Genomic DNA, 20,755 nt, shown 5'->3' with positions numbered 1-20,755 from the left:
TTGAACCGAACCACTCATATATTTATAGTTTTTTATATCTCTATTTCATGTTTTATACCACCATTTTTTTTGTATATATACATCATGTTATGTATTTAGATCAACATTTTTATGGTTAATTAGTTGGTGGTGGAGTGATAAGTTGATTCCTATCCTTATATTTAGTTTATGCGGCAATGATGAGAGAGTAGGTGACGTTCCCTAGTTGGATGTTCATGGGTTTACCTCGCCATGCTTTCGAGCGAGTGTTAGACAAACATTGACGTTAGGTGAAGGTTTTCCCCGAATAGGATCGTAAGACTAGTTATTCTTTGTTTGTTTTTTTCTTGTGTTATTAATTCCCGTTTCTGGTTGTGTATATAGATAAACACAAATCCCAAATAATAATTAATCATAATATATATATATATATATATATATATATTACTTGTTTGGATCAAATTCATCTGTGAGGTTTGTAAGATCGATCGAGAGAGAATGTGGGGATTTGGTGGCAGATTCTACTGGGGGAATAATAATAAGAAGAAAGCAGCAGAAGATGTGGATGGATTATTAAACAAGAAAGGAATTGGAATAGTGGTGATATTCGAGTCAAGATAAGCATGTCCGCAACTATATTCATCTCTCGCTTGGGATTCACTCGTCTGCCATTCCCAATTCCTTAATCTGTATCTATCTCTTTCTTCTCTATTTTTCATCTTTCTTTCAATTTACTAGTACTAGTTCAGCCTCTCGTTTATTAAACAAACTTATTTATTTTTAGTCTTCAGCTCTAGCAAGCAGGTTCAAACAAAAACAATTGATTATTTTATTTACCAATCAAAATTCTGTAAAAATCACAACATAAATACTATTACCATCTTGACTTAAGTAAGAATGTTTATTATCAAGGAACCACCAAAAAATTATATAAAATATTGAAAGATTTCTGGTTAATTGTTTTACAGGTTTTTTCCTGATAGGGCAACAATGTTGGCACTTGACATTCTAAATGAGCTCCTAAAGGTTAGTTCCGTAGACTAAAATACCCAAAGGGATCATAATTAACGGAGATTAATTAATTAATCATAAACCTTAAACTTTGTTCGACTTTGATCAAACCACATGGACTTCCTGTGTAACTGTATTTTAGATGTTAATATTAGTTTCTGTATCTTTCGTAATTGAAGGAGCTAAAAAAAAGACCATGCCCGGTTGTCTTTGCATCCTTTTCTGGTGGGCCCAAAGCTTGCATGTACAAAGCTTTGCAGGTACTGCATATACTTTCATCTGCACATATTATTTTCCTTAACAGAATTTTTTTCAACCCTTTTACAAAGGGTTTTATATGTTATTGATTGCTATTTATTTTGCATAGATAATCGACTCAAAGCATGAATCTCATGGAAAACTGGTATTATTATTTTATCAATCTTTATTCTTTTTTATTGGTTTTATTATTTAGAGGTGGGAAAATGGGTCAGGGGTCAAAACAGATCTTTTTAGTATGAATTGAAACGGGTCAGGTCGTTTGCCCACAAACACTTTATTGCAGGCTTTTAAGCGAACCAAATGTATGCTGAACTTTAACCAAACAAACGATCGAACCCCAACAGGGTTTTGTTGTTCGTGTTTGTTCGTTAAGGAAGCGAACGTAATCGTGTTCCTTTATGTTCGTGCGTTAAGCAGTATAAACAAACGGTTCATGAACAAACATAATTAAACGTAGATGAAAAACTATAACGGAGCTAAAACCAAGTGGAAAACAATCTGTTGGGCCTAAAAAGTTGTTATTAAAACTAAACTAAGTTGTAACGGGCCAAAAAAATCTAACAGAAGATATTAACAAACGTAAATGAACGAACTTATACAAACACAAACGATCGAAGATAACTGAAATTTAAATGAACGAACGAGACATGTGTTCATGTAGTTCGTTTATCAAATAAATGAACTCAAATGAACTTCCCGCGGAAGTCTAACATGTTCACTGAACATTTGGTTCATTTGCATGCCTAATTTTGTTAGTTTTCAATAAATATTTTACGCGCTAACTTTATGAACACAAAAGTAACTTTTTTCGGTAATCATCTGTATCTTTGAATAAAAACGATTTATGACACAAGATACACTTTGGGAGACTTTCAACCCGTTTGACCCATTCGCTATGTAACTAACCTTTTGGTTTGATCCCTTTGACTTGTTTGACCCGATCCCTATTTATTCTATGTTGAAGGATGAATATCAACTTGTTAGAGAGTGTCTTTCGGGTTACATATTTGATTCAACTCCAGTGGATTTCACAAGTGATTTGGGCACCCGGTTTGCTCTTGACCCGACCGTTCTTAAAATGGCCCGCCCACCCAAAATAGCAACATTAATAGCAAATGGCATTTCATCTAGTCTTGATGCTTTGTTTCTTACTAAATTTGAGTCACAACGCGCGGAATATTGGCAGACTTTGTATGCAACCGTTGTAAGTTTTTGCTTGCATATTGCTTTGTTCAATCATGTTTCTTTTGTTATCTTTTTTTTGTTTTTAATATATTTTTATATTTTTATTATTTGTGTCTGAAATAATTAAGGGGATGGGAGCACCTTATCTAATACTTTGCTCTGAAAATGATGAACTTGCCCCTTACCGAATTATATGCAATTTTGCTCAACGGCTGAAAAGTCTTGGTGGGGATGTTAAATTGGTCAAATGGGCTAGCTCCCCTCATGTAGGTATGTTACTGTACCATACACCCCACAACTTCAAAATCTGTCCTGTTGGTTGGTTGAGTTGTTCAACCCTAACACGGCCCATGTATATATTTAAATATGTCAAACAGGTTAACAAGTATTCATCAAACTGTAAACGGGTTGTAACAAATGGGTTAAACGCGGGTTAAATATGTCAACTTAAACATGATCCTTTTATTTTTTCTCGTCAAAAACATCGACCCTGACCTGGACACACTTAGAATTTTGTAATTTGAAGACGACCCATTTAGCCCATTTATGTAAATGGGTTGAAAAGTAATCAAGTTTTAAATGTATTATTCAGGTTGGTGGGTTGTAATAAGTAGGTTAAACAGGTTAGCGGGTCGATTTGTTTAGTTGAACGGGCCACACAGGTTAATTTGACCCATTTAGTTAAAAAGGCCAACTCAAACACGACCCATTTGCTTTTCTTGTCAAAAACATCAACCTTGATATGGACACTCTTAAAAATCATGTAGCCTGAACACGACTTCATTAGCCCGTTTATCTAAACGAGCAAACGGGTTGACAGATAGTAATCAAGTTGTAAGCATGTTAAGTCCTGCTTACTTAAATGGGTCAAACGGGTTGGTGGGTTAACCTGTTTAATTAAATGGGTTAAACAGGTTAACTTTAACACGACCCGTTTAGTTAAAAAGGTTAGTCCGGACACACTTGAAATCGTATAAACCCGAACACGACCTGCTTAACTCATATATCTAAACGTGCCAAATGGGTTGATAGGTAGTAATCAATTTGTAAACGTGTTACCGGGTTGGTTAATCAGTTTGGCGGGGTTGTAATAAATGGAGTAAATGGGTTGACTGGATGATCTGTTTAATTAAACAAGCTAATCAGGTCAACCTCCGCACAAGCTGTTTATTAAACGGATTAGATATGATAAGTTGATAAAATAAAACCTGATTATTTTTTGTGTTGTGTCAGAAATTGCCACCCCTACTACTGACAGCCACTAACGCAGGTCATTATCGTCTTCATCCAGAAGAGTACAAGTGTTCTGTGACTGAGCTGTTAACGAAATCTATATTAATTTACTCTAAAAAAAGGGTTAGCGGATCCCACAATCAGACCTCGGAACCGTTAAACCATCTAAGGGAAGCGGTTTCCAATTCAAACCAATACCAAAGCTGCCACAGAATCACTCTTGATTTAAATGACCACTTTGTGGTCCCCGGCTCAGTCGAGTACCATGAAGGTCAAGACGTGGGGTCCGTTCATGATGCATCTAAAGAACGGTTTATCCCTCGGTCAACCCTACCAAAAGTCAACGCTCACGGAATTCTTGGTCAAATCTTGTTTGATGTTTGTGTTCCAAAGAATGTTGAAGATTGGGAGTTGAGGTCTTCTTCGTCATCATCGTCTTGCACGCATGCTTCGGGCCGGAGACATTCGCATTTTAATCCAATGAAATGCATCCGAAGATCGAGGTTGTAAACCTTTGGCTGTTTGGATAATGAGGTATTTAATATGGATGTACATAACATATATGAAGTTGTTGGCTTTCTTTATACTAATGATAATCATAATAAGGAAGTTTTGATGACTGCTTTGCTTCTTTGCACGTTCTTGTTGTTGAAGTTTTATATGGTAGCATTCGCTTATCAATCCAATGAAATGCATCCGAAGGTCGAGGTTGCTTGAATAATGAGGTCTTTAATGCACATTGCTGAGTTTTATGACATTATTGGTTTAAGTCAAATGTTGTATGCATGTTTTGTATGTTCTTTTAGTAATCCATACTGAAAAGATTGCAAGGTTTTGAAGCATGTCATACCTTAAAACCAGAATGTATAACCTAAGCCATGACTACAAAAATAGTGTTATACTTGCAACTTGAACTGAGGCTCTTGGAGCCCTTGATTATAATTTTTATATGTATTCAATTAATCTGCCTCTAGAACATGGGCTAGGTACGGATTGTTAATTTATCCATGGTGATTGTAATTAATTAATTAATAAATGGCTACTATTAGTATACTATACTAGTATAATTGGGTATTGAACTGTTACAGAAAAAGTGGTTTCGTTCAATAAAAATTTGGGATTGGGTTGAGTTATTTAACACATTTGATTAAACGGGTGTGTTTATATTGATTTGTTTGTTCAACTCGTTTAGTTAAATATGTCTAAATTTGAATTTAAAACCAAAATCTAAAACATATATATCTAGTCAACCGACCAACACGTTAAAGTACATCAATTGGTTAAAAGAAGAAAAACCTGAAAAAACAAAACTTCTTGTGGTGTTTATTTATTGCATGGTAGGTGAAACTCTTGAATACATTTTCCGAATAAAACAAACATTCAACAAAGTACAAAACTTGTTAATCACAACCAACAACCCAACTCGATCTTTATTATGTACGTAGTTGGATTCCCATTAATGCCATGATGTAGTACTAGATAACTTCCATATATACGAATGAATTATCTTCACTGAATTCAACACAAAAAAAAGTATGAAAGTATTAGTGACCGGTGCTTCAGGTTTCTTAGGTGGCCGACTATGTCACTTCCTCCTTCATCACGGCTACTCTGTCCGGGCATTCGTACGTCCCACCAGCGATATCTCCGCTCTTCCAACACCGTCTAAAGGCGTACCCTTAGAACTTGTCTACGGTGACATTACCGACTACCCATCGCTTTTGGCGGCTTGCTCCGGCTGCCATGCAGTGTTTCACGCAGCTGCTATCGTCGAATCATGGCTACCGGATCCTTCCAAGTTTTTATCGGTAAGTTATACCGAGCTGGTCGTTTGGTTTCATCATTTTTTATAATATAGAATCTAAAATCTAAATTTAAAAAATATATAAACGAAACCTTTAAACTCTCTGGTTGATTCTTACATCTTCTCAAGCCATCAAATTGTTTTATAATAGGGTGAGACCTATATCTACTTTTTTAAGAAAAGATAGTTTTTATATTAAGAAACAGTTTTATAGTAAAAAAATTAAGCGGGTCATGGGTTTTACCAAACCCAGATAGCTTTTAAACGGGTTAAACACGTCATTTATTTGTGAAACTCTTTCATCATTAAACCCTAAGTATATTATTAACTTTCTTACAATAAATAAAATTAAAATTCAAAAAAATATATAAATATTCGGCATGAAAAATGAAAACAACCCCGTAACACGGGGGATATAAACTAGTATTATATATATAGGGTTTGGATCAAATACATATTAAATTAACGTGATAAACGTGAGAATAGAGTAATTATATATACAAGTAGAGTAATTATGTAATTACATCATAGAGTAATTACATAATTACTCTATGATGTAATTACATAATTACTCTACTTGTATATATAATTACTCTACTTAATTATCACGTTAATTTCATTTGTACGTTAACATTCATTATATATATTCTTTTACATCAAAATAGAATGACACTGAATACAATGTTTTGAAAATGAAGTCAATGTGACTTTAAGTGTATAAGATTTGTGTTTGGATTGAATAGGTTAATGTCGGAGGGTTGAAGAACGTGCTCCGAGCGTTTAAGGAGACGAGTACGATACAGAAGATCGTTTACACGTCGTCGTTTTTTGCTTTAGGGTCTACTGATCGATATGTTGCTGATGAGAGTCAAGTAAGTACTAACTTCTTTGAAATCATATTTTGTTCTTCATTATGTAACTTGTGTCTTATTACATGTGTTTTACTATATATACAACTTAAGTACTATCATTTTATATGGATTAGTAATATATTATTCTTACTAGTTTTAGCACCCATGTGATGCACGAGATTTTAAAAGAAATATAATTAAGTTATAAAAATTAAATTATTAAATTAAAAAATCTATATAATTTATTAAATTAAATGGCTTTATAAGTTTAAATTATATTTTCTAATAGAATATTCATACAAATGCGTGATGTATTCTCGCACAATTTATTCATAATCATGAAGAAGATGTAATTAGTGATTTTATAAGTTGTAATTTTATATTTTAATGGAATAACGAATTATAGCAAATGCTGATAAAATGTTTAATTATGAATGCTATAAAAAAGAGCGTTATATATAAATTTAGCATGAACAAAACACGTTTTTTTTTATTATAATTTCAAAAAAGATGGTTGAAAACTCAATACATCTGTGGAGGTTTAATGAATATGTCAGAATAAAATTGTTATTCATCATAATAATTCATTCTTGTCTTTATAAGACCATGTGTAGTGAATGGAGCCCCTTTGTGAGTGTTGTGCGATATGTGGCGCCACATCAGCATATGGGCTTTTTGGTTAAAATGGGTGTAGTGGATGAGGCTCATTCAAATAATTATTATATTATTATTTTATCATTATATTTTATCATCAAAATAAACAAAAAACTAACCCACCAATCACATTCCATCATTTCCCCCCACCTTCCCCCACCCGGCGTTGTGTATGCAACACTCTCCCCCTCCAAAACGCCCCCGGGGGCGGTGTTACTAGCGTTTTGGGGCTCTTTCGAGGGCCATGACGCCCACTACGTTTGTCTAATATAAGGCCATTTGTAGTGGATGGAGCCCCTTTGTGGGCGTTGTGCGATATGTGGTGCCCCACCAGCAAATAGGCTTTTGGCTAAAAGTGGTGCAGTGGATGGAGCTCATTCAAATCTTTCTTATTATTATTATATTATTATTTTTTATATTAAAAAGAAAAGGAAAATAAAGCAACCAATCATCTTCCTCCTTTCCTCCCCCATCCAGCGCTGTGTAGGGTACGCCTCCCTGCAAAGCACCCATAGTGTCACACCCCGACCAAAGGCGGCGGAATTGCTCATAAGCGCATGACACTATTTAAAGCGACAATATTTAACAAACTCATTTCATTTCACAACATCGAAAATGTCACATAACAACATTCACAGTCAAATAAAACAACATATAACAAAATATAGCAAATCAAATATTGTTCATTTTTGCTAATATCATAGAGGTATTTGTGACGTTTTCTTCTCCAAACTCCATAATCAATCTAGATGCAAACCTCTAACATTTCATAAAATAAAGTTTATCAACACAAAGGTTGGTAAGCAATTAATAAGTTTGAGCATGTAAGTATATAATAAGAAAAGCCACAAAACTTGTATACGAAACAATAAATAAAAACAATAACTTGGATAAATAGATAAAATCGCTATAGAATTACGTTAGCGACACCTTGCTATGAGGGGATGCCAAATAGTCTAGGATATTATAGTTATCATTAATTGCATTACGTTAACGACACCTTGCTATAAGGGGATGCCAAATATTCTAGGATTTATAGATCAACCAACCAAAAGCGATAAACACATAGGCATATAATCATAGAACACCAAATCGAGCATTTATTTAAGTAAAGTATACAATAATGTTTGTGGTTTAAGACCCAAGTATAAAACATTTAGTTTAGATAAGATGAAATGTCACCCCCAAAACAAAAGATGGAAAACGGGGTATGAAGTACTCACGTTCAAGTAATAACTTGAAAGATGTTAATTTGGAGATTTGCCAGAATGACGAGTTTAAGGTATGAAGCCTAAATAAAATAAAGTCTTGAATTTAGAAAGGTTGTCTTGAAGATCTTTAAATAAAATAATTGTTGCGAAAAGTAAATAAATAAAATTCAAGGTTTAAAATGTAATTATTTAAGAATTTATAATAATAACCCTTTAAAAATGTAAGTTTGCTCGAAACCGGGTTAATGTATCTAACCTTAATATTTACTTAACCTATGTTAAGTAATAAGGTGGAAAAAATGCTAAAGTGAAAGTTCCTTTGGGATAATGATACTAAAACGGGTCTTTAACGAGTGTTCGGGTTGTTGGTTCGGGTCTTGATAATTGGTCAAACCCAAAGTCAACTTTTCAAAATAACGAATGTTATGAGATAACTCAATAAAACTTATTAAGACTTAACCAAGTATGTAGTTCTATTGTTTTAGAACTAAAAACGCACGTTAAGCGAGTGTTCGGTTTGTCGGTCCAAACTATGTTATGAGATCAACTTAGATCCAACATTTCCAAGTACTTAAGAAAATAATTAAAATCAGTTTGTAAACTATTTTTAAAGAAATATACAAGTCATGATAGCTAAAAACACACTTGTGTGTCATAAGCTAGTAAAAATCTGATTGGTTCAGTTTCCATCCCACAATACGTTCCTTGATGGTTTCCACATGCCCAAATAACCAAGAACTTGTATAATAATGTACAAATGAAAATACTTAAGTTTTACAACAAAAAAGTTAACAACAAAGTCTTTAAACAAAAGTTCGATTTACGGTCTTGAGCTATTTACGGTTAAACCGAAGCATAGACTCTTAGAATCCATAACCATGGAACTTGTAAATAAACCAAAATGAGCAGAAGTTAAGCATGAATAGTATGTATAAACAAGTTATATTAAGTATATATATATATATATATATATATATATATATATATATATATCAAGGACACGAAGTCCTCCATGAAGCCTTGCCTTACAAGGTCCGAAACCTCACCGACCGGAATCGGAGAAGTAACTACCAAAGGTAACAAGGGGTATTATATTATATATATATATATGTTGTACCACTATAAACAAGTATTAATAAGACTACATAAGCTAATTAGAATGAAAGATTAAACTCAGTTTGACTTTTGAAAGTCAAACCTTCAAGAACACATAAATAAACAACCTTGGATCTTTGATAATTGAGAGTTTTTGGAGTTGTAGCAGGGGAAAATGAAGGAAAATGGGGGGGGGGTATATATAGGGTAATGTTGGTGGTCAAATATGAGTGTTAAACACAAGAGGTTTCATGCAAAAATGATAAAAAACAAACACAAAACAACAAAAAAACGAGTTTGCTGATCTGACGCCGCTCACGCCGCGTGACCATAAACCCCCTCCCCCGTCGCGTAGCGCGACGGGGTGCTGACAGATTATTTTAATTTTTCAAAATTGGCAGAAATGGTCCCCGAAGTTCGTTTTAAGTGATTTTTACGCGTTTTAAAGACTGAAAAGGATGTTTTCAAGACCCAACAAGTGTGAAACAATATTGTAACATAAAATCTATCATTTTGATTATATTATAAGCTTCGGTTTACAAAACGGGTCGGTTTACATAATAAACGAATACAAATATGAATACAAACAATATTGTTCCTGGCGCTTTGGGGCTCTTTCGAGGGCCATGACGCCCCACTACGTTTGTCTAATATAAGGCCATGTGTAGTGGATGGAGCCCCTTTGTGGGCGTTGTGCGACATGTGGTGCCCCGTCAGCAAATAGGCTTTTTGGCCAAAAGGGGTGTAGTGGATGGAGCCCATTCAAATCTTTCTTATTAATATTGTATTATTATTTTTTATATTAAAAAGAAAAGTAAAATAAAGCAGCCAATCATCTTCCTCCTTTCCTCCCCCATCCAGCGCTGTGTAGGGTACGCCTCCCTGCAAAGCGCACATAGCGCCCCGAGGGGGTCTTCCCAGCTCTTTGGGCCTCCATGGCGCTCTGCTATGGAGGGTCTTAGACATATAAATATCGTTAATTGAAATTTGCCACATTTATTTCTTACACTCAAAAGTACACATAAATCTACCTATTCTATTAAAAGAAAATAATTATAGACACGCGTCACTTTGCAGCTAAATTCACAACTCTTTTCCCTCATAAACTAATAACTTTGTCATAGAACAATAATTATTTACTTTCAATTTTACACTCAATTTATATTGTATCTAAGGCTAGGTTCAAATAAGAAGTTTGATATTCCTAACGAGGCTGTCCATCTTATTTTTTAAATTGATTTTATCAATCAATACTCATAATCATGTTTCATCTTCCATAGAGCTTCAATGTCATCCATCTCCGGCAACACCACAACCGTCCACTCCGTCTCCTCCGCCGCACCCACCTTTTGTTCGACGGAAAAGGCACCTCCTTCTCGATGAAATAGCGCACCACCTCCTTCTCTCCGCCTCAATCACTTACGCCCACCATCTGACCCACAACGATCTCGTTTCAAAACGGTTGAATTTATTTTGATGGTGGGTGCATTGACTTTGTTTGCTTCCCCGTTTGTGAACTGAATTGTAATTTGTAGAATGATAGAGATTTGAGATTCAAAATGTAATGAAATTTGGGTGTTGTAGTTTATGAAAAATACAATAAAACAAAGAGAAAAACATAATGAATAAAAATACAAAAAAGGAAAACACAATTCAGCTCACTGAGTATATAGCCCCTTAGGTCTTTTTGTAAATTGTGTATCAACTTTGTTCTATCCAAAAGGGGGTTGCGGCGCAGCTTGTTGCTCGCTTACCTGCCACTTCATTGTAAATCGTTTGGATGTTTCTATGAAATATAAAAGGAGACTAAGTTAATAAAAAAAAAATTGAGGCAAAAGAGAGTTTTTGGTGATTAGCTTGTTCGAGATTGAGAATCACGGATTGTGTTTTTTCTTAAGAGACAACACAATACACAATCATAAAAACATAATTTAAAAAACACCTAAAACATAAAAAAAAATTTAGCAAAATGAAAAAAAAAAACACAGTACAAAACCCAAGAAACATCATGTTAAAACACAAAAGAACATAATAATAAAACACACTCAACACAATTTAGTAAAACACAATTAGCATAACCAATAACACAATATATAAAATACCCACTAATTTTTTTATTATTTTTATATATAATTATATGATACTCATATAAAAGATAAAAAACCATTCGCTATTATGATGATATTGTTTTCTAAAAAAATATCGTATACAAAGTTATGGACGTTTTTAAATGACGAAAGAATTGACATGTGTTTTTCATGTGTGGGAAGATAGTTAACAAATTTGTTATTCCTATATACTCTTCCTCTTAATTAACACTTGATTTCACCCATAAATTAATCTCAAACATCCATGTTCAAAATCAATGCACTGGATTACTTATTATCATTTCTAAAAAAATCATACTTCCTATTATAACATAACCAATTATATATATAATATGATTAAATTATTCACTCTCATTTAAAGTCTAATTATATTATATCTTTACATTTTTATAAAAGTAAATATTTACATATTATACTATTATACATTGTTAGATTATATTCCAAAATATATTCGGTGAAATCAAAAAATCAACAACAAACTGTGTTTGTTAAAGATTGAAAAGAATATAATTTTAAATGTTATCATTAACATATTATACTATGTATATTATTGAAGATTGTAAATAATAATAAAAAAAACTCAAATACGCTTTCAGTTTGTGAAACAGTTTTTTTAATCGTTAAATTAGAAATATATGCTTAACACTTAATCCATTTTATTTAAAATCAATCCATTTATCTATTATTTTTTTTGTTGTAACTTTTCATATAAACGTATAAATTATAAATGTATGCTCTAAATCTACCAATTTATTTTTGCGGTTAATTTATTAAACTAATATATGTTAAAACGTAAGGATGGTATATACAAATCACTTTAATATGTAATAAAGTTTAACATATTTAGTTTCTTGGTTTTTTTATCAATGATTGTTTTGGTTTTTTTAACTTAAATTTGATTGTTACGGGTCAAAAGTTGGTAGATAGATTGTTTGGTACATGTTAACTACATTTGGTTCAAAATTTGTTATGAGTCAAAAAGGGGTAACCTGAGTAATTTTAAAATTTTGAGAATGTAAATAGATTTATTGTCTGTTATGGATTCAAATTTAGTTTTGACTTGAGAATGCCAAACAAATCAAAGTTAGAATTTTAAACTTGGTTTGGGTTTCGAATTTATTTTCAAAAACAAATTTGAAAACAATAAAAAGATTCGGAATTTGGAAATTGACTATTTTCCCCACGACTATTAAAATTTAAAAAAAGACGGTGAACACTTCTGACATGCCCCATCCAAGCCAATCAATGCTTTCTAACTTTTATCTAACTTGAAACATTTGTGTCAACATTGACTTTTCCTTCAATAATGACCAGAATGTTGTATGTGAAACATGTCATGCAAAATTACGCTCAAGTGAAGCAAAACATTCATAAAATTGAACGGGTTAACGTGTTATTTTTATGTGTCGTCATTATGGCAAAGTCGAGAAGTCCCGTCCAACTTATCAAAATCTTTTTCATGGTGTAACTCAGAACTATTATTGTATGAGAAGTCTTCTACGAAATTGGTTCATAACTAATATTCTTTCAGTTATACATATATATGATACTAAGAATAAAATTTATAATAGATGGAACGTTCTCGAGTATGATTTTACACCAGCACTATATATTTTTTTATTAAGTTCATTTTTTTTAAAAGATCATTTTGTGATATAAAAAAAATCAGTTTATGTACACATAGTATAGATACAAGCATAGGTGGAATAAATTTTTTCATATATATTATGTACTTATTTGCTTTATTTGTAACTTTATTGTTTGGATCATCCCGTATGTTACACGGGCTCTAAATCTAGTTGATTTAATAAAAAAAATGTTAATATGATTTTATTAAATATATAAATATTTTAATTACATTGATATAAATACCCGTATATTTTTAATATCTCTAATTTAAGTAATTAGTTATTGGATTAAAAAAATGTATTGATGTATTTTGATCATACTGACATAAATATGTTTTAATTAAACATAAAAGAATAGTTTGAGCGAAAAAATTAGACTAAAAATAAATCTTCAAATGACATGTTTTTTCAGTTATTTTCATTATTATAATAGGTAAGGTATGTTATCATTATTTCATATGATTCCTCACATGTATGAGGTATATATACACGTCTACAGTATTATGAAAACTATTTTCATACACAAGAATGTTTGTTTTACAACCACATTATTCTAGAAATCTCTAGGTGCTAGTTAATTGGTGAAGTAGGGATCAACGATTAACCGGGATTAGAATTTATATGTAATCTTTCATATATACTTTTCAAGTTTGTTTGATCTTGACTAAATAATGATTAATCGGTGACTAGTCGGTGGATACAGCTTATAGCGATTAACATGAGATTAATCAACGCTTACTCGATATTTTTACAACCATGGAAATGGGTAAAGTAAACGGGTATGAGATCAACTTTAGGTAAACAATATGTGTCTGGCTTAATAACATACTCGTCTATAATCACGAAACAAATTATAATTAACTCTTAAGTATTCCTTAATCCTTGACCATGAGGCACAAAAGTTAGAATACACAATTCAAATTAAACAATTTTCATATTAACCTAATATATTTATGAAGTTATAATTATAAATAGCTTTTATTTGGAAATATTATATTTATACCCAACGTAATAGGGTGTTGTGGTATGGGAAAAAGCCCAAAAATGCCCCCGGGTATACTGCCCCCGTGACGTTCTGGGCTTCAAAAAATCTCTGAGCGTTTTATACAAAACGCTTGTTAGAAAAGAGACGGGGCCAATGATTATTATGGCTAATGTAGAAGATGGTTTGGGGGTTGTGTCCTCTACGACCACACATGGTCTTGTATAACTTTTTAAGTTATAATAAGCAATCAAATAAAAAGAGAAAATAGTTCATTCGATTTAAGAAAAAATATTTTATATTCTTTACTTCTAATTACTAAAATTGAAGCTAAATATAGCTGTATTGGTGATAGATGCATTCAACCAAGTCGTTTTGTACCGAGTACGAGAAATCAAAGACTATTGCTGATAATGTTGCTCTAGAGGCTGCAAAGCAAGGTGTCCCTATAGTGATTGTTTGTCCCGGAGTTATGTACGGACCTGGTAAAATCTCTGCTGGAAATGTGTTGGCTCGAACGGTAAGAGCTTCTTACCAAATTAATTGTATCTTGTTTAACATCGGTTTTGTTGTACATAAAACATTGATATGTTTAGGCGTGTCTTGATCAACTAGATGACCCACAATTAAGATTTTAGATCTTTGCATCCATACAATCTTTTATTTTTTATTAGTAGGTTGTTTAGGATCAAGTGTACGTAATACTTGTTATAACTTCACAGTATTCTTAAACAACCTACCAATCCATAAAAAACTCCATACATGCATGCAAAGTCCACGACATTATATATATAAGATAAATATTTGTGGTTCAATGCTGCTATTGGTCATGTGGTGGCACAACACGTGCTGCGTCATCCAGTAATACTTTTTTTTTTGTTAAATATGCGAAGTTTTGTTTAGGTTTAGCGGTTTAACAAAGCTAATCAATACCAACCGACTTCTTGTCGCTTTGGTCATACGTTGCATTTTTTTTAGTATGTTAATTTTTTTATTATAAGCTATACGAGTGTCGCAGCTGTTTTCTACGATGCATTTACCGATTATTATTTTTTCAATTTAGTGTCATTGTCATAACCAACTTAACCCGTACCAACCAAATGCATGTTAGTGGTTATTACGGTGCAAAAAGTCTAATATTCTGTGTTGCTTTATATGATCAGCTAATTGAACGGTTTAATGGACGCTTGCCTGGCTACATAGGTGACGGAACCGATCGGTTCTCTTTCACTCATGTTGATGATGTGGCAAATGGCCACATTTCAGCTATGGAAAAGGGTCATTCGGGTCAACGATACCTTCTAACAGGAGAAAACGCATCATTCACCCAGGTTTTCGATATAGCTGCCGATATCACCAACACAAAAAAATCTTGGATTAACTTTCCCTTGTTTGTGGTTGAGTTTTATGGATAATTATCGGTGTTGTTCTGTGTATTAACCGGAAAACTCCCACTGAACAGCCCGCCTGTATGTATTTCCATTTTCATGCTATGGTTTTACAATATCTTCCATCAATCTCCTCGATGTTAAAGTAGCATTAAAAGGACAAGTCAACTTTTGACACGTTAAATTGTCATTTTGAGAAAGACTATTAACAAAGTTGTATTTTGAAATATTATTTAAGAACATTTAAATCGATGATGAGGACCAAATGATCACATCTAAAAAAATAATGTGTTGAAACCCATTGGTTAAACATTATGGACACGTAATTTTTATGTTTTTACCAAAGTTGTGTCATTTTTCAGGGATGACGTGTAATCGCCTTATTTTGTTTTCAGTCCAAAGTCGTGCCAATTTCGGTTCAGGGTTAAAGTATCATCACTATTCAGCCCAAAAACACGCCACATTTGGTTTAAGGCTGACGAGTCATCACTTGATTGATAAATGATTTTTAATGCTAAAATCGCACCATTTTCAACATGTTAGTCCACATGGAGTCTTTTCATTAGGTTGTGTTTTCATGTGATTGTCTTTACAAGTCAAATAGTTATATATTCTAAGTGATGGCCAATTGCCTGATCACTATGAATGATCACTCCTAAAATATTATAGAATTGATTTGTGCATGTATAAACGGGTTGAAATGGCCACGTTTGTGTTTGTCTGCAACGTTACAACCTTTTTGAAACAGGTTGTGTACTGTCTGAGACACCAATGGGCTTATTCTTGTGAAAAGGCGAAAAGAGAACTCAACTACAAGCCTAGAAACTTGACCGAAGGTTTAGAAGATATTCTTCCTTGGTTGAAGAAGTTGGGTATTATCAAATACTAACCAGAACACCTATGAATAACCAATCGTTTCAACTACATCACTTTGAACCGTATGTACACCTTGCTTCGTTGGTTATTTTGTCTAGGCTATGTGTTTTGTGTGTTTTTAACATGTTATATTGGTTATTTGTCTATTTTTATTGTCTTAATGCTTATAGCATCTACTTTCCCAAACAGTTGATCAGCCTATTGATTCATGCGATAAAAAATACCCGTGGGACGGGCACAAGGTATCCTCACTCATCATCCGTGTGTGTATTGACAACACATGGCGTTATATTATTTTCTTAAACCTAATTGTGCTATATTAATTTGAGTGACCCTTATTCAAAATAGATGTATTTGTGATAACAAAAGTTAAAAAGTATATACTTTAACTCTAAGATGGGTCAAAATTTAATAAACCGGTTTCAAATATGTAAAATTATGTTTATCAATAGTATTTAATAATATTTTGAATAAAGTTGTGTTCCATGTTATAAACATATGATGTAAAGAAAACATGTTATTTTATATGGTATCAAATATCAACAACAAATTAAAAAGAGACATAGACTTGGTGCATATGTGGTAGGGTCAAGGGTGGAAGGAAACAACTAGGGAATGGTAGAGATGTACGAAGAAAAACATATGTACTGTAGTAATTTTGGGGTTTGGTATTGAATTATGGTTTGACATAATAGATTTTATATTTTCCAGGAACACTTACTTTCTTTGCAAAATTCATTAAACAACTATACATGCACTAACTCTCTGTTCCCGATTTTTATTTAAAGAGAGAAAAGAAAGAAAATGAATTGATATCATTTTGTGTTTCCTAGTTTAACAAAAATGAAAGAAAAGTAAGCATTCTATGTGTTCCCTAGTTGGAAGGAAAAGAAAGAAAGTTATAAATTTAGTATTATACCCTTACGTAAAATTAAAATAAAAAATACATTACTTTTCTTTCTCTAGTACTCGTTTCTCTAGGTGTGGTAATGCTCTTCAACATTTGTAATCTCAAACTAGTCTCTCTACTTTAGGATGCGAAAACCTCAATTTTTCTCCGGTCAGGTTGTCTATGATCTAGTCACCAAAAGAAAATGCAATAAATCAATCTCAAAATTCGATTAATAAATAATTGAACCAAAACTGATTATAATGACCATATGCAGCGTCCCATTATTTTCATGAAATGTGGTTGGGTATAATTATGTGGGCTGTAACTTTTGACTTAATAAACAGATGAGGGCAATAAGGTACTCGTAACTTTATTCTTTTCCTTTCTCTTTGTATCACTCCAATTTGGAAAGAAAACAAACATTATTATTTTCCTCCTCATTTCTTTTCTGTTATATTCCTTTCAATTTTAAATAAACTTTGAAACACCTTTTTTCTTTAATTCCTTTTACTTTCTTTTCCTTTTTTCCCATATGTTAACTTAGGAACACAATGTAAAGGTAAAAGATTAATTGGAGATTTATAGATAAACCAAAAATATAACCACCCACCCTTGAAAATTATCACCCAACCAAGTCCCATAAATTACTTTCGAATATTTAACATAAGGTAAGTTTTCAGTCAAAAAGACTAACCAAAACAAAAATTACATAACATGAAGCATCAATACAAGATTATCATAGTGACATCCTTTGTCAACAAAGTTGAGTGATCTCATATTCGCCTTTGAAGCTTGCCAACAATGATTTTTATTGGTGACGATGATGTGTTTGGAGCGCGCAAGGGTATTTTTAGCATCTCCAACTCTTCAGTCTTATCCATCCAGGTTCCCAATATCACCTTCTTCAGTTTAGGTGACCTAGCCAAAATAAATTTCACAAACTCCATTATAGGCTTAGTATCGGTGAATCTTTCGTGCCATCTCTAATTCTTTCAGATGTTCTAGACAAAAAGACAAAAATCTGATAGTTCTTCCACCTCAACAGAACATTTTTCAAACACATTGCACTCTATGTAAATATACCAATCTGCATCAAGCTACATCAAAAGTTTCGTGTTAGTGAAATTTGGCATCATCATCAAAATAAATAAGATACACGATAGATTACTATTTACCTATAGCTTGACGTTCTCCAAGTTCATAGAGCATTTGACCAAAACAAAAAGAGAGGGCGATCCATGATGTATAAGAAATACATATTTTCAGCACAAAAATATCTCCAAATAAGCGTAATTTCGGAAACTATGTTAGAATAAATAACCATTAATGTTTATAACTTCTATTGGTAGGTAACTATAGCCCTAAGAAAGAAACAAGCTGAAATATGAAGAAAAAACGGAGATAAACAGTAAAACTAACTCAACACACTCCATGGTGAATCAAGACATGACCATGCCTAGAGCATACGAAGTAAAGACAAAAATCAGGAAATCAAGACAAGACCATGTTAACCAAGACACACCCCATGTTATCTAAAGCAATAAGAAAATACAAAATAGAAGGTTCCGAAGCAAAACATGGCCATGCCTTCCTATAACACGGCCATGCCTTCAGTACAAAATTAAAGGACAAAACATGAGAAGTTTGGACTATTGTGGAACTTAACACAACCGTGCCTTGCTTAACACAACTGTGTTACCCTTAAGTTGAACGATCTGACATGGACAATTAATGAAGCAGGACAAAAATGGCAACATAGTCATGCCTTGCTTAACACGGCCGTGCCTTGAGGGTCTGATCAACCTATAAATTGAATGCTCTCCTCCATCATTTAATGGACTGGAACACCCCTTGAGGAGCATTCAATACTCTCTAACCACTTCCTTTCACCACTATTAATAAGGGAATCAATCCCATCCATCCAACCCTTAAATATTAAGGAGATTAAGCTTTTGAGAGAAGTCATTAGCATAAAAGATTAGTCATCCAAATTGGTTAGATTGTTTCAATCTGATCATGTTTGTATATATTACTTTGATAATTATCATTATGTCTATTAGTGGCTAAACTTCCTTAGTATCATCTTGGTTTATAATTTTGACATTCGTGTCAAAACGAGGTATACCTTATTCACTATGTAGCGAGTAAACGATAAATTGGTTAATTCGTAGTGATTAAACGAGTAACCGACCGATACTTATTATGACCCGTGTATATTCTGAGGGGTTATATATGAGTGATATATACATTATAGTGGTTAACATGTTGATATTAAGACCCCAGTACGTATAAAACCATTTCAACGAAAAAGGTTTCGTTTAACGACACTATAGGAGTTTAAACGCAATTGTTAACATCAAAACGAGCATTGTAGGATCCTTCAAGACGAAAAGACTTATAGAACACTTATATGACACGTTTTAATCAATTCATGAAAATATTTTGGATTTTTACAACGAGTCAGTACGTTTTTCTTATTTTACAAAAATGGGCTGAAGAACACTCGTTTTCACGCTGTTTTTTGCACCCGTACTAGTGTTCTTGCAAACTGTAACACCCCGTAACCGCAGCGGAAACGTAAACGGGATGCAACAGACGCATATGATATCAACAGCATTGCTTATAAAGAAAACACCACTACATTAATTTACATCGCAATACATTGTTCCGAGTTTCGTTATCATCTAGGCGTTAACACATAAGTTTTACCGATAATACGTTAACATATTCAATACAAAATAAAGATCACTAAGCCTCCACAAAAGCACGCATCATCAAGCACGTCTCAATTATTCCAGTTTGGGAGTACCTAGAAAGCATGTAAAGAAAACGGGTCAACTATGAATAGTTGGTGAGTTTCACTAATTTAAATAAACCATGACAAATCATTATAGTAATCATATATTAGCGATGAAATTATGCTGAGCCCACAAGTGAAACCTCTGTTAACCCAGAGACACATCCAATAACCTCTGGGGACACTGTTAACCCAGAAACACATTTAATAACCTCTGGGGACACTGTTAACCCAGAAACACATCTAATAATCTCTGGGGACACTGTTAACCCAGAAACACATTTAATACCCTCTGGGGACACTGTTAACCCAGAAACCCCTTTAATAACCTCTGGGGACACTGTTAACCCAGAACACTGTTTCAGGCCTTACAATGTTAGCAACTCAGACAATTACCATCTTAATACATTACCGTACGATTCCCGTACAATAAACATTATATAAATACATTCATTTCCATGCGATCAACATGTACTTAAACATTTTGATAGAAACATGCTTTCCGCCCCGGGAAAATATTTAAAACAGTTCAGTAAAAAGGGGCTCGTGAAACTCACCTTCTCGTGAGTCAGTATGTAGTACAGTGAACAACTATGAGCCTGAATCTGTAATATGATACCTAAGTCGTTACTATACAATTTCCATAAATTAAATCCGTGTCAACCGGTACATCTGGGGACACTGTTAACCCAGTACTGTACTCGATCCGGGGAAAATGTTAACCCAGAGACACTTCTCAGGAGTCAGATTGTGATATTTCTTAGAGTTTAACCGTCAAAATTATTATTATTATGTTTTCC

The 20,755-nt window shown here is 33.1% G+C and overlaps 1 protein-coding gene and 1 pseudogene across 2 annotated transcripts; both read left to right on the top strand.

Moving 5' to 3' along the window:
- The first annotated feature begins 543 nt into the window (after positions 1-543).
- Positions 544-4,317, top strand: LOC143608909 (uncharacterized). The gene is made up of 7 exons (XM_077083813.1): positions 544-668; positions 948-1,005; positions 1,170-1,250; positions 1,358-1,393; positions 2,216-2,455; positions 2,565-2,706; positions 3,707-4,317. The coding sequence occupies exons 2-7, from the start codon at positions 970-972 to the stop codon at positions 4,177-4,179; spliced, it is 1,008 nt and encodes a 335-aa protein (XP_076939928.1). The 5' UTR covers positions 544-668; positions 948-969; the 3' UTR covers positions 4,180-4,317.
- Positions 4,318-5,130: 813 nt separating this feature from the next.
- On the top strand, positions 5,131-16,284 carry LOC143608912 (uncharacterized; annotated as a pseudogene). The gene is made up of 5 exons (XR_013149348.1): positions 5,131-5,477; positions 6,217-6,345; positions 14,358-14,522; positions 15,166-15,471; positions 16,139-16,284. The product of XR_013149348.1 is annotated as an uncharacterized LOC143608912 (transcript).
- The last annotated feature ends 4,471 nt before the right edge of the window (positions 16,285-20,755 follow it).

The sequence above is a fragment of the Bidens hawaiensis genome, unplaced genomic scaffold (genome assembly GCF_021521415.1).
Source record: "Bidens hawaiensis isolate Kalapana, Puna unplaced genomic scaffold, B.hawaiensis_p1.1 tig00419450_1, whole genome shotgun sequence".
Classification (NCBI taxonomy): Eukaryota; Viridiplantae; Streptophyta; class Magnoliopsida; order Asterales; family Asteraceae; genus Bidens; species Bidens hawaiensis.
The sequence above is the reverse complement of the archived record's forward strand: the minus strand, read 5'-3'. Positions and strand labels throughout refer to the sequence as shown.

Coding starts and splice junctions, on each gene's coding strand:
- LOC143608909 (XM_077083813.1), top strand. CDS start 970: ATGTTGGCACTTGACATTCTAAATGAGCTCCTAAAG. Junction 1,394..2,215: donor ATGAATCTCATGGAAAACTG/GTATTATTATTT, acceptor TCTATGTTGAAG/GATGAATATCAACTTGTTAG. Junction 2,456..2,564: donor AGACTTTGTATGCAACCGTT/GTAAGTTTTTGC, acceptor GAAATAATTAAG/GGGATGGGAGCACCTTATCT.